Consider the following 13,690-nt stretch of genomic DNA (forward strand, 5'->3'; position numbering starts at 1 on the left):
CCTGGTGGAGCATGCCTTTAAACACAGCACTTGGGAGGCAAATGGATTTCTGAATTTAGGCCAGTCTAGCCTACAAATAGAGTTCCAGGACAGCCAGGGACTACACAGAGAAACCTTTCTCAAAATAATAAACAAACAAAAACCAAAGTGGAGGCAGGAGGATTAGAAGTTCAAAGCCATCTTCTACTAAGTAGCGTGTTAAGAGGCCAGACTTGATTATACGAGACCCTGTCTCCAAATCCCCCAAATCCCTACCAAGAAAAAACATGAAAGGACTTATTTCCTGGCTGCACTCTGAGTGGGAGACTTCCCAGGGTGCTTTGCAGACTATGGGAGGAGGGGTGGCAAACAAGAGTTTAGGATGGTGAACTCAGTGTTAGGACGTAATCATAAGGCTCCGGATTCGAACGACCTCCACTTCTACTCGTTCAGAGGCCTTGAACAAGTTTCCTCACCTCTGTGAGCCTCAGTTTCCCCATCTGTTCCCTTTCCTTTCTTGTGAGTTCACATCCCTACCCCGCCAGTTACAAGCCAGTTGCCTCTGAAGGAACAAGCCCCAAATGCCGCAGCAGGGGAAAAGCTGTACAATTAGGACCGCCTGGGACGAAGCGAGGGTGTGGAGGACCCAGCGCGGGGTTCCACGCGGCCGTGCCAGCGTTCGGAACCAGCAAGGGGTGGGAACTGCAGACGAGGCCTGCAGGCCCAGTCCGGGGAACCGAGTGGCCTTACTTGCTCCCACGCGCGGGGGGGGGGGGGGGGGGGCGGGGCGGGACGGGGCGGGGCTGCATCCCGGTGACGCGAGCCAACCGCGCGGCGCTGCGGCTCCTCGCTCTGCCGGCCACCCGCATGGCGCTGCGCAGCTTCTGCAGCGCTGATGGCTCCGACCCGCTTTGGGTAGGTGGTGGGCCGCGGGGGTGGGGGCAAGAGGTGGCCGGAGAGGTCCCGGGGACGCGGGGGACGCTGGGACGCGCGGACCCAGCCGCTCCCCAGTCCGAGCCCCGCTCTGCAGACGGGAACCCGCCACTCGGGCCCGAGCGCAGTCGCCGCCGTCAGTCTCTGGGGACCCGGTTCCGGGAGAGCTGGGCGTGTGCGGGGAGGGGCTTCGCTGCTTTTGGGGTTCGGCTCTCCGATGGGGACGCCTGGTCTGGAGGCAGCAAAGCGGGGGATTTGCCGTCCTTTGTTGGGGTAGGATCCCCATTCACAGCACATGCCCCATCTCTGAACACCGGGCAGAAGCTCTAAAAAGGGACTTCCTACCCCTTGTGTTGGGGGTCCCCCCACCGTTTGTATTACCTCCCTGTTAGTCTGGTATCATGTTTTTCTCATCGTTTCCTTCCTTTCTGCCTAAATGCTACCGGGAAGGTTTAAGGAAACAGAAGGGTAGGAGTCCCTTCTGCCCCTCTTTGCGGGTTTGGGGTGCAGTGGAAGATGCCCGGGACCCTGGTACCCAGGGGAGTGCCTTCCACTCTGTGAGGCGCTGAGGCTTGGCCCTGGGGATGTTTTGGGACTTCAGACCCTTTCCAGATAGCTTTCTTCTGAAATGCTCCTAGGCTGGGTTCCCTGACTGACTGCTCTAATCCCCGGTGTTTGTGGATTTCGTGTCCCTGTAATGCGATTTGCCCATTGTTCCAGAACAATCCTGAATCGTGCTGTTCTGATTATTTAGTAAATACAATAGGAGAGCCTGGCCACAATGATTTTCTTTTTTTTCTGTTTGACAAACAGGAAAAACACCCGTTTCTTAGTCTCTGATTAGCGAGTTACCTCTCTGATAGGAGTGAGGGCCTGTGAAGGCCCACTGGCAGGCTTTAGTCTTTTTGGGTGAGGAAGGGTGCTATTTTTGGTTGAGAAACTTACCGCACTTGGCGTGGATTAAAGCCACGAGACTGGAGGTTTCCCTAGGACTTAAAACAGTGCTAGTGATTAGCATTCAGGAGTCTGCAAGAGATTGGTGCCTGTTTGCCACAGAGAAACACCTGTATGTTCTTTATTTACCCTTCTGCCATGTGTGGGGATAACAGAATTATTCTGCAAGGACCCGGTGGGGTCTGGCTCAGTGGCACATGAATTCTGGTATATTTCCTGGTTTATTTTCTTCTGTTGTAGTGGCTGAAAGTAGGTTGACTAGTCATTAGATTCTCTACCAGTTTGTGTATTTTTGTACATACATACACACACATATATGTACACACATATATACATACACACATTATATATGTATGTATGAGGGTATGCATACAATGGCACATATGTGTAAGTCAGAAACCTGAGGGAGGTGGTTATCTCCATCATACATAGCAAGCATCTTGCCAGCCCATACTAGGATGTATTTTATTGCTGGGCAGTGATGATTAAAATGTGTTTGGGATGTTCTCTGTCTTCTAATTAGCTAAGAAGCCTACTCAAGAAACCCAATTTTGTGTTCTTTATTTTTAGGGACTTTTTACCACAGAAAATTAAGATAAATGAACTGTGCTTGGCAGTAATGGTGACTGGTCTTCACCTTAGGCAGGTTCCATCTTCCCTCAATTTTCATCTTATAGACTTCCTATGTCCCTCCTCTTTCTGGTCTGGGCTTGCTGAATGCCCCTGTTTCTGGAGTCCTGGAACCAGAATGGGTGAGAGGGCAGTTGGCAAGCAAGAACTTCTGTGTAGGTAGAGATTTCAAATATAATACAGAGTGGGTCGGTTAGCCTGGTTTGGAGGCACATATCTGCAATCACCGTACTTGGAAAGCTGAATTAAGAGTCTTAGGGCAGCTGGAGCTAGAGTGAGACCGTGCCTCAAAGGACAGCAAACTGAAGCAGGTAGCTTGTGTCTTCCAAAGCTAAGTGTTGCAGTCAGCACAGGCTAACCTCATGTTGTCAGGCATCTGAGCTCCCCAGCCCTGCTATCGGATCCAAGGCCTCATACAGACTCTCACTGTGTTAGCATCCCCTGCTAGACTTTATCATCTGGAGTAAGCTATTTCACTGCTGACTGTGCCTCAGTTTATCTGTAGAATAGGGGTATGGGAAAAGCTTCCCAACCTTCTAGGGCTGTCGTATGAGTGGTCTGGCTTGTACTGCACTTCATAGATATATTTTAAAGTTCTGTCACATATTACAACCTCACTGCAGTTTCCCCTCCCTCCCTTTCATCTCCCCTTGCCCCCAGATCCACTATTCTGTTTCCTTTCAGATGGGAGCAGATGCAGAGACCTATATTTAGGTGGAACTTGGGGAACCGTGTGGAAGCCAAAGGGGTTGAGGACACCAGAACATGGCCATAGAGTCAACTAAGCAGGGCTCATAGGGGCTCACAGAGACTTGATGCACTTTATACTTTTACTTCCTGGTCATTGTGTGGGACTCATATTCTCTTCCCTTGGTGCAAGTGGGCTACAGTCTGTTTAGAATCAACACCATTCTTAGTTAGAGAAGTCAAGGTTCCACCCTGAGGGACTCTCTTAGAGCCTTGCTCCCGGAGGGTCTGCTGCAGAGAACGTACCACATTCCCGCAGTCAAAGGTCTGGGATTCGAAAAGAGAAACTCAGCTAAGTGGAAAATTGGAGTTGAGGGGCTGGTAGTGGCTTTCTTCTCTTCTGGGAGTGTGGAGTTAGTAGGAGGTGAGGAGTTTTGTAGCTAATCTTTGGAAGATGGTTAGGAAAAGGAGTCTGGGCCTCTCTTTGTAAATTACCTTTAAAAAAAAGTATGAGGAAATGGCTCAGTGGGCATAAGTGCTTGGTTGTACAAGCAGGAGGGCCTGAGTTTAAATCCTAGTACCTATGTAGAAAGCCAGGCATGACTGTGTTTGTAACCCCAGCACTGAGGGAGTGAAGACAGACTGGTCGGCTTCAGGTTCAGTGAGAGATAGTCTTAAGGAAATAAGAATACACCTAGAGGAAGACACCTGGCATGCTTCTTTGTCCTATACATGGGTGTATGTGTGGTCTTATGCATATGTGCACACCATCACACAGCAAATTGAAAAGTTAGAAAATATGTATTAAGCCTTGAGTAGTCTTGTCTTCCCAGCTGTAGTAATATTTCATTTGTATTTTAACAAATAAAGCTTGCTTGAAGTTCAGAGAGTGAAGTAGCTGCACTGATCAGCCTTACAGACCAGGCAGTGGTGACACACACCTTTTATCCCAGCAGCCACAATAGTTTGCCGTAGAAACTGGGCAGTAGTGGTGCACACCCTTAATCCTAGCACTAGAGAGGAATATAAGATGGGAAGAGACAGCTCTCACACACAGCCTCATTCTGAGGATTCTTGGAGGCAGAATCACCATTTTGAACTGAGGCAGAGGTAAGAGCCAGGGCTGACTGTTTTATTTTTTCTGACCTTCAGGTTGAACCCCAATGTCTCTTTCTGGGATTTTATTAGAAATGCTACATTTGACACCCAAAGTGAGGCCAAATGAAAAGAAAAAAAGGGAGGATATATGATAAGATAAAAAGGTAGATTATTGAATCTACTTTTAGAAAGCAGCTACTAGTTTTAAATGCTTTACATTTGATTGGACTTTTGTATATTGTGTACAAATTTTGTATATTGATACAAATTTGAGATTAATCTTGTTAAAACATACTGTACATACATTTTTAATCTTTTTCAATGTATTGTACCTAAATAGCTCATTTAATAATGCGATGCAAATTTCTTGTCTTTGAAAGTTATTAATACCAACTATTTATGATAATAAGGAAATGCAGGTTAGTAATTAGTCATCTATTAAATTATAATTGAACTTGTAGTCACATTAGGTATGTTTTCAAGGTCAAACAAAGATATATTTTAGATAGGTCAGAGAGCTACAGAATATGGCATTTAAGATGTTTTAATGGTATAGGCTCTTTTTTTTTTTTTTTTTTTTTAATGACAATGAGACATGTCTGCTCCTGGCAGCACTAATCTACTTCAGAGAAGATAATGGGCATTGAAGAAACTCCACATGGAGTTTACTTTCTTTGTGGCAAATATAAATCATTGGGCAAGAAAATGCCCTTGCTGTGACTGCTGTCAGAATGTTCTCCTAATTGGACAAGCAGGACACAAAAGAAAGTGACTGCTGAACATTGTCAAGACAAGGAGGGACAGCCCTTCAGAATATCCTGCTTCACAGAAATATCTGTTGGATATGCTAGGCCTGTTGGCCAAAGATGGATGTCCCAATGTTGCAGAGAAACTTTGGGTGACTGTCCTGGTAGCCAGCTATTTCTGTTATTCCTCACATTTTTTGGAAGTTGCTTGCTTGCACTTCTTGCCTGCATAGTCAGTATTATTTCCTTAGTCTCTGAGGGAGTTGAAGACTAGATAGTTATAGTTTTCATTGTTTACCTGATGCAGAAAACAAGTTATGATAGAAAGTAAATTAAGTATAAGACTCCAAAATAGGAGAGATATGGAGTATTTTCTCTAAATTTGTCAAATGCAAATAGACTAGATATTGTTGATGTACTTATTGCTTTTATATATTGTATATAGTCAAGGTACTTAATGTATATAGTTTAGCCTTTGCTTATTTTAGACGAAAGGGGAAAGCCTGAAGTTCTGAGAGTAAAACAGCCACACTAATCAGCCTTACAGACCAGGCACTGGTGACACACACCTTTAATCCCAGTAGTTAGAATAGTTTGCCATAGAAATCAGGTGGTAGTGGTGCACACCTAGAGAGGAATATAATAAGGGAGGAGACAGTTCTCAGTCAGTCTCATTCTGAGGATTCCTGGAGGCAGAATTGCCATTTTGGACTGAGGTAGAGGTAAGAACCAGTGGCTGGCTATTTTGCTTTTCTGACCTTCTGGTTGAACCCCAGTTGCTCTCTCTGAGTCTTTTTTAGATGTGCTACATTAGCTACTGAAGAGGCTGAGGCAGGAGAACCACAAGTTCAAGACCAACCTGGACAATGAAGCAAGATCTTGTTTCAAAATTAAAGAACTAGAGATTTAGCTCTGTGGGTGAACACTTGCCTAGCATCTGTGAGATCCCATGCTCAGTTTCCATTACCTCCAAAACCAAGCAAACAAAAAAGGAAAGACAATGGAAAGTACTAATCTCATGCTCAATTGTAGAAGTATTGGAAATATTAGAAGCTGAGCACAGGACTCAGGCAGTTATGTAGGTGATGGCTCAGAACAAGTCCTGTGTGCCCTGCTTTCAAACCCTGGTTCTGTAGCTAAGATGGGTTGCTTTTCTACTCTGTACCTCAGTTTCCCAACATGTAATAATGGTGTACATAGCAAATGCTGTGCATTCAAATCAGTAATTTGAATGCTGAATAATGAGTTCTTGGACGTGCTGGGAACAGTGCCGCTCAGTACTTGGCTAGCACTCAGTAGTGCTAGGAGTCCTAGTAGCACTCCTAGGAGTAGTGCTAGTAGGTGGAACTCCTTCATACTTGATTTTTTGCTGAGAATATCTGGACACACAGAATTCTGCAGCAGGTCCGCAGTGCATGCTCTGGACTGAGTGGTTGTGGGGGCTGATTCAACCCCCTGAACACTGTACCTGACCAATGCAGCAAATGGATCTTGGTGACTAACTGGTGGAATTGCTCCTGGGGTAGCAAGTGACTGCAAAGCCTTTTTTACCCCCTCTCCTCCTGCACCTGTGTTCCTCTGCTCTCCTAAGCCCTTGATTGCCAGTAGTCAGGCCCCTTTCCTTCCCTTACCAGATGGATATAGCATATGAGCACAGCCCAGAATGATGGGGTAAGGGTGCCCAGATAACCAGGTAAATGGCTTGGGGACCTGTGGGAGTGGCCTGAGAGGCTCTGGTTCATGATCGATGACCTTGTCCCTTGTCCTTGCAAGAGGAAGCTGCAGCTGTCTTGACTGAGACCAGGGTCTGGTGTGTGTGTGTGTGGGGCGGGGGTACAGCTGCCTCTGACTGAGACCAGGGGTGTGTGTGTGTGTGTGTGTGTGTGTCTGGTGCAGCTGCCTCTGACTGAGACCAGGGTCTGGTGTGTGTGTGTGTGTGGGGCGGGGGTACAGCTGCCTCTGACTGAGACCAGGGGTGTGTGTGTGTGTGTGTGTGTGTGTGTGTGTGTGTGTGTGTGTCTGGTGCAGCTGCCTCTGACTGAGACCAGGGTCTGATGTGTGTGTGTGTGTCTGTGTCTGTGTCTGGTGCAGCTGCCTCTGGCTGAGATCAGGGTCTGGGGTGTGTGTGTGGGGTGTATGTGTGTGGTGCAGCTGCCTCTGGCTGAGATCAGGGTCTGGGGGTGTGTGTGGGGGGGTGTATGTGTGTGGTGCAGCTGCCTCTGACAGACCAGGGTCTGGGGTGTGTAGGTGTATGTGTGTCTGTGTCTGGTGCAGCTGCCTCTGGCTGAGACCACGGTCTGGGGGATGTGTGTGTGTTTCAGTGTGTTTGTGTGTGTATGTATATTGGAGGTGCTTTACCTTGAGAACATGGTGGTTGTTGACAGCCCCTTCTGTTTGGAGGGTGTCCACAGAAACTTGTAGTGTGTGGGGGCTGACACTCAGGAACATGCCTATATGGCTGTATCCTGAGAGGAGCTGGGGTACCTTTGGTGTTCTGTCTTTGGAACTTTCTCTTGGGGGCCCAAAACCTGTGGTGTCCTTGGTTCTTGTTCCCTCTTACTGTGTATCTGCTTGCTGTTGCAGAATGTATCCAAATTAGTCAGGGTTGCCTTCTGGGGCCTGAGGTGCCATCTACTGAGCCGATATTGTTTGGTTGGTTTTTCAAGACAGGGTTTTTCTGTAAGTCTTGGCTGTTCTGGATCTTGCTTTGTAGACCAGGCTGGCCTGGAACTCATAGAGATTCACCTCTGCCCCCCAAGTGCTGGTATTAAAGGTGTGTACCACCACTGCCAGGCTTTGTTGTTGCTTTTGAACACTATTTGTTTATGTAGGGCTGGGGTCTGAACCTAAGGTCTTAATACACTGAGCTACTGGCACCCCAGCCCTCTTTTTATTTTGAGACAAGAATCTCACTAAGCTACCCAGGCTGTCCTTCAACTCTGTAGTCCACCTGGGCCCTGAACTTGTGATCCTCCTGCCTCAGCTTCCTCAGTAACTGGAATAACAGTCCTGTACCACACACCCAGCTTCCTGTCACTCTTCTCTCTCTGTTCTTCCTTGATCTGATCCCTGCGTCCTAGTATCAGCCCAGCAACCAGATAATGTGTTTTTGATTTTTATTCTTTTGTAATTCTGGGATTAGAATCCAGGGCCTGACAGCTGTTAGGCAAGCCCTTCCTCACAGAACTCCAATTCCAGCCCAGAGAAATCCTATTAAGAGACAACCAGACCCAGCACTTGGAAGGCAGAGGCAGGCAGAACTTTCTTGAGTTTGAGGCCAGCCTGGTCTACAAAGCGAGCTCCAGGACAGCCAGGGATGTTACACAGAAAAACCCTGTCTTGAAAAAAAGGGGGGGGATTAACAGAGACAGAGAACAGACCCTGCCTTTCCTCTGCTCCTCAGTCACCTGTTTAACCAGCTGTGGAACATCTGGCCCTGTTCTCTCTCTGCCCTTATCTAGCAGCTTTCTTGGATTTTCTCTTCTCTCCAGTCACAGGGACTCCTCAGGCATCTTTTCCCTGACCCCTGTACTTCTTGTACACTCAATTTTCTTGTCCCACCTTATAGCACTTAATTTTTCTCATACATACATGAAAGAGTTTACTTCTTTGCTGCGTATGTGACTCTAATCCTAGTATCTAAGACTGTCTGGTACGCAGTAATTACTTGTTGCATGAATAAATGACCTAAAACCCTAGAATAGCTTTCAAACTTCCTTGGAGCTTCTCTCTGAGACATTCAGGATAAAATGCTATTCTCTGTTTTGTATATTTGGTTTTGCAATAGTCCAGTGAGATCATGTTCATCTTTTTCCCCCTAGGCCTGGGGCCTCACATCCAGTAGGCTCAACCATCATTTGAACAAATAAATAAAACTAAGTAAAATGTATTCATTTATTTACAGACAAGGTCCTCTGTTCTGGAACTTGATGTGTAGATCAGGTTGGTCTCTACCTTCTAAGTGTTGGGATTGAAGGTGTATGCCACCATGCCTGGCTTTTTGTTGTTTTGTTTTGAGACAGAATCTTGCTTTGTAGCTCAGGCTAGCCTGGAATTTACTGTCTTCTTGCCTCAGCTTCTTGAGTACTGGAATTATAGGCTAGTGCCAGTAGGCCTGGTTTCAGTGTTTTAGTGTGTATGCCTGAGAGATGTGTTCTGAACTGGGTTTTAGATCTAGTCTACTTCTAGACTGGGTTGGCTTTATTTATTTCCTTAGTCTTTAATATTTTGTTTTTTATTGTATGTTTATAGCCCAGGCTGGCCTCAAACTTGCTATGTAGCTGAGATGACCCTGAACTCCTGAGTCTCTTGCTTTAGCCTCCCAAGTGCTGGGATTACAGGCATGTACCATCACCAGTTGTGAACTGCTGTCATCTCTAATGAGGATTTTACTGGAGGATTTTACACAAACACCTGGATTTCTGGCTTCTCTTAAATTATATTGGATAGCACTGGGCTTCACTGTAGCGACTCCTGGAAAGCAGACCTGTAGAACCCATTCCTCCTACTGCTGCTCTCTTGGGAGGCCAAGTGTCCATGGCCTTTGCTTGTTCTTTCTCATACCAGGTTGGCGTTCTTCCTGGATGGAGTCCGTGTGGCATCTGTCTGTTAGTATTTGAATTGGGATCTATTGCTTTATAGCCCAACCTTAAGGTGGCTGAACTGGGACTTACCCCACTCAGTAGGTTATGATGTTTTGTTTGTTTGAGACAAGATCTGACTGGGACAATTTGACTTGAATTTTACTGTATAGTATAGACTTGCTTGGTCCTCTTGCTTCAGTCTCCCAAGTGCTACAGTTAGAAGATATGTGCCTGGTCTTTAGATTTTTAAAACGATTCATCATCATCATCAACACGAGTAACAACATCACCATCAAAAGACGTCCTCACTACCTAATTCTGACTGACCTGAAACTTACTCAAACACACAGAGATTGGCCTGCTTTTGCCTCCAGAATATTGAGATTAATTAATTAACTAGTTAATTAATTTTTTGGTTTTTCAAGACAGGGTTTCTCTGTAGCCCATCTGTCCTGGAACTCATTCTGCAGGCTGGCCTAGAGCTCAGAGATCTTCCTGCCTCTGCCTTCCAAGTGCTAGGATTAAAGATGTGTACTACAACTGCCTGACCTTTTTTTTTAAATTATACAATTACACACACACACACACACACACACACACACACACACGGAGATAGATAGATAGGTGGAGAGATAATTTTTGGGGGGCAGAATATTGAGATTAAAGATGTGTTCCACCATGCTTATTTATTTTATTTTATTTTATTTTTTTGTCAGGGATTGATTGACCACCATGCTTATTTTTAATTTTCTCTGTGTCTCTGTGTCTCTGTCTCTCTCTAACTGCCTGTCTCTGCCCCCCCGCCCCCCGTGTGTGTGTGTGTGTGTGTGTGTGTGTGCGCGTGCATGGTCATGTGTGCGTGGGCTTGAGGAAGCCAGAACATGGATGCCCTGGAGTTGGAGTTATAGGCAATTGTAAGCTTCCTGATGCAGGTGCTGGGAACTGGACTTGGATCCTTGATAAAAGCAGTACAGGCTTTTAACTCCTGAGTCATTTCTTCAGCCCTTAGGTTCTTTCCTTAATGCTTTCTGTGTGTGTTTTGGGGAATGAGCCCAGGGTCTTGACTACCTAGGCGAGTACTGTACCTCACCTTCAGTTGACTAGACTGACATGAAGGCCCTGCCTCAGTCCCAGGTGTATTTGCCTTTAGCAGGAGTGGATGGGCTGAGGGTTGTTTTCCTGGGTACCCTTGGATTCTGAAACAGGTATCTGATACTCCAGTAGGCTCTACGTTTTCCAAGTAGGGAAAGGACTGGATTTTATGACCAGATCTTATGGTCAGTAAAAGCACCAGCTTGTAAAAACTTGCCTGAACTCTTATTAGATGAGTGGGTTGAGATCCAAAAGGAGAGTTCAGACGTTCTGGAGCAAGTTTCTCCTAGCTTGACAAGAAACTGGGGATATCGTCTGTCCTGGTGGGGTTGTGTGTCTGTCTTTTTCTCCTCGGGGTTAGTTGATTAAGGACACCATGTTGTGGTAAGACAGTGTATTTATGGGAGAGTCAAAGTGTGGGAGAGTTGGGCCTTCTTTCTCAACCCCAGTCCTGTTCACAGTTGGACCAAATTGTTCTTTGTGGTATAGGGACATCCTGGCTACTTCAAGGTATTTGACAACACCCTGGCCTCTGCCTACAGATTGCCAGGCATACCTACCCTTGTTACAACAACCAAAAATGCCCTCAGACAGTGCCAGATGTCCCTTGGGGGTCACTGATGTGGAGGAAGATGGAGGACTAACTTGAGGCTAGAAGTCCACCCTCATCTGGAGTCCCTGTGTTTTTAGGCTGTGTAGTTTATTGGATAATTGCTGTGGAGCTGCTCTGGAGCTTAAAGAGAGGGAAAGAGATTAACTCCAGTTAGCCAGAGAGGGACGTTGGAACAGCCTGGTCTGTTTCCTTCCTTCACCAAGACTTCCCATTGGTGTTTCAGGGACAGTTTGGTGTCACCAGTGAAACTGTCATTTACATAGAGAGTAGCTATGAGGCCCTATCCCTTTTCCCACCCCTCCTTTTATTTAAGAGATCTCACTGTGTAGCTCTCACCTCAAACTCAGAGCCTTTGCCACTTGAGTGCTAAGATCAAAGGGTGCTTTACCATGCTTAGCTGTTCATTCTTTATTGTTCATGTGTGGAGGTCAGAGGTGAATACCAGTTTTATTTTGAGATGGGGGGCAGGGTCTCACTGAACCTCGAGCTTACCCATTTAGTTAATCTGAGTGACCAGAGGCCTCCTGCTAATTTCTGTCTCTGCCTTCTCACCCTGGAATTACAAATGCATGCCACTGCACTCAGCTTTGACATGGGTGCTGAGGGTGCACTAGATCCACTTAGCTTCTTCCCCCTGAGACAGGATTGACTACTTGACTTTTTTTCCCTTTTTTCTTTTTTCTTTCTTTCTCTTTTCTTCTTTTCTTTCTTGTATAAAGAACCCTTTATTTTTGACCAACAACCAAGATCAGTCTAATTCCTCAGAAAGACTCTTGATATGGAAGCTCAGGGATACAGTGGGTTTAAAGGCAAAAGATCACACAGACTATAATTACTTCAATCTTAGATGAGGGTCAGAGTAACTTTGCAACATTTGTTTTGGCAGAACATAGTATATCTATCAGATACAACATGACGACTATACCTTTTTCACTTACTTTAGTTTATGCTTAGCTTGTACAGACATTATTTATTTGGTAAAATACATTAATACTACAAGCAGAGTCATGGAAAATCCAAAATGTGTTGCCAAGACTGACATGGATGTTTGGGATGGGAGTAGGTTAGAGCATTGAAACGTGTCTAAACAGACATAAAAATAGAGCCAGGACAAGATGGTATAGCCTTTGTCACTTTGTTCACCCATTTCTTTTAGTGACTTTCAAACCCTTGGTTTTACTAAAGGGTAAATATTGGGTCCTGAGGATAAGTAATTTAATCAAGTCAATCTTTGTCTTACAATTTTTAAAGAGCAGTTTATTATACTGGGCCCCACAGCAAGTCCTATACAAAGGAAGAGTATAGGGGCTAGCAAGAGCTATGAGGAGGGTTGTGAGCTACGGGTTCCAATCAGTCTGATGTACCAGGAGGTATTTGACTTACACACCTGTTATCTTCTATCTTGGTTCTGATTTGTTAGCGTGGGAACAGCAACCCTCACACAGAATCTCACCTCATCTCCCACCTCGCCATGTGAAGATCAAGTCTAAGCCTTCTTAGTTTGAGTTTTTTGTTGTTGTTGTTCCTTTTCCTTGTAAGCCCTTTTTAAAAATTATTTTTACTGAGCTATATATTTTTCTCTACTCTCCTTCCTTCCTCTCCGTCTTCCATGACTCCATGCTCCCAGTTTACTCAGGAGATCTTGTCTTTTTCTACTTCCCATGTATATTTGATGTAGGAGAGTCTTCTATCTATCTGTTGCTTTCATTGGTTAATTAATAAAGAAAACTGCCTGGCCTGATAGGTCAGAACATAGGGGGGTGGAGTAGACAGAACAGAATGCTGGGAAGAAGGCAGTGAGGCAGACGCCATGCAGCTAGCCCCCAGGTCAGACATGCTGAATATTTCCTGGTAAGCCACCACCTCGTGGTGCTACACAGATTATTAGAAAGGGGTTAATTAATATGTGAGAGTTAGCCAATAAGGGGCTGGAGACAATGGGCCGGGCAGTGTTTAAAAGAATTAAATTAATTACAGTTTCCATGTAATTATTTTGGGGTAAGCTAGCTGGGATCCAGGTGGGAACGCAGCCCGCCATTCCTTATTACTACATATATTAGATCCATTTATGTCTCTAGGTTTTTCTTTGTTGTCTAGGTTCTCTGGGGTTATAAATTGTAGGCTGGTTTTTCTTTGTTTTATGTTTAAAAGCCACCTATGAGTAAGTACATATTTTGTTTATCTTTCTGGGTCTGGGTTACCTTACTCAATATGGTGTTTTCTAGTTCCATCCATTTGCCTGCAAATTTCAAGATGTCATTATTTTTTTTTTTTTTTTGCACAGTGTAGTACTCCATTGTGTAAATGTACCACATTTTCATTATCCATTCTTCAGTTGGGAGGCAACTAGGCTGTTTCCAGGTTCTGGCTATGAC

At 45.4% G+C, this 13,690-nt stretch overlaps 1 protein-coding gene across 3 annotated transcripts in view; it reads left to right on the forward strand.

Annotated features, from left to right (window-relative positions):
* The first annotated feature begins 796 nt into the window (after positions 1 to 796).
* The window catches only part of Abcc1 (ATP binding cassette subfamily C member 1 (ABCC1 blood group)), a 122,682-nt gene continuing 109,788 nt past the window's right edge, over positions 797 to 13,690 (forward strand). For 2 of the 3 annotated variants that reach the window (XM_048433287.3, XM_085694516.2), the window contains exon 1: positions 797 to 894. In XM_048433287.3, coding sequence (XP_048289244.2) covers positions 847 to 894 — 48 coding nt within the window. In that variant the 5' untranslated portion in view covers positions 797 to 846. Of the gene's footprint in view, positions 895 to 1,166; positions 1,186 to 13,690 lie in introns of those variants that run through there. The other variant, XM_085694515.2, reaches the window with a different exon arrangement.

The sequence above is a fragment of the Myodes glareolus genome, chromosome 9 (genome assembly GCF_982192425.1).
Source record: "Myodes glareolus chromosome 9, mMyoGla1.1, whole genome shotgun sequence".
In the NCBI taxonomy this organism is placed as follows: Eukaryota; Metazoa; Chordata; class Mammalia; order Rodentia; family Cricetidae; genus Myodes; species Myodes glareolus.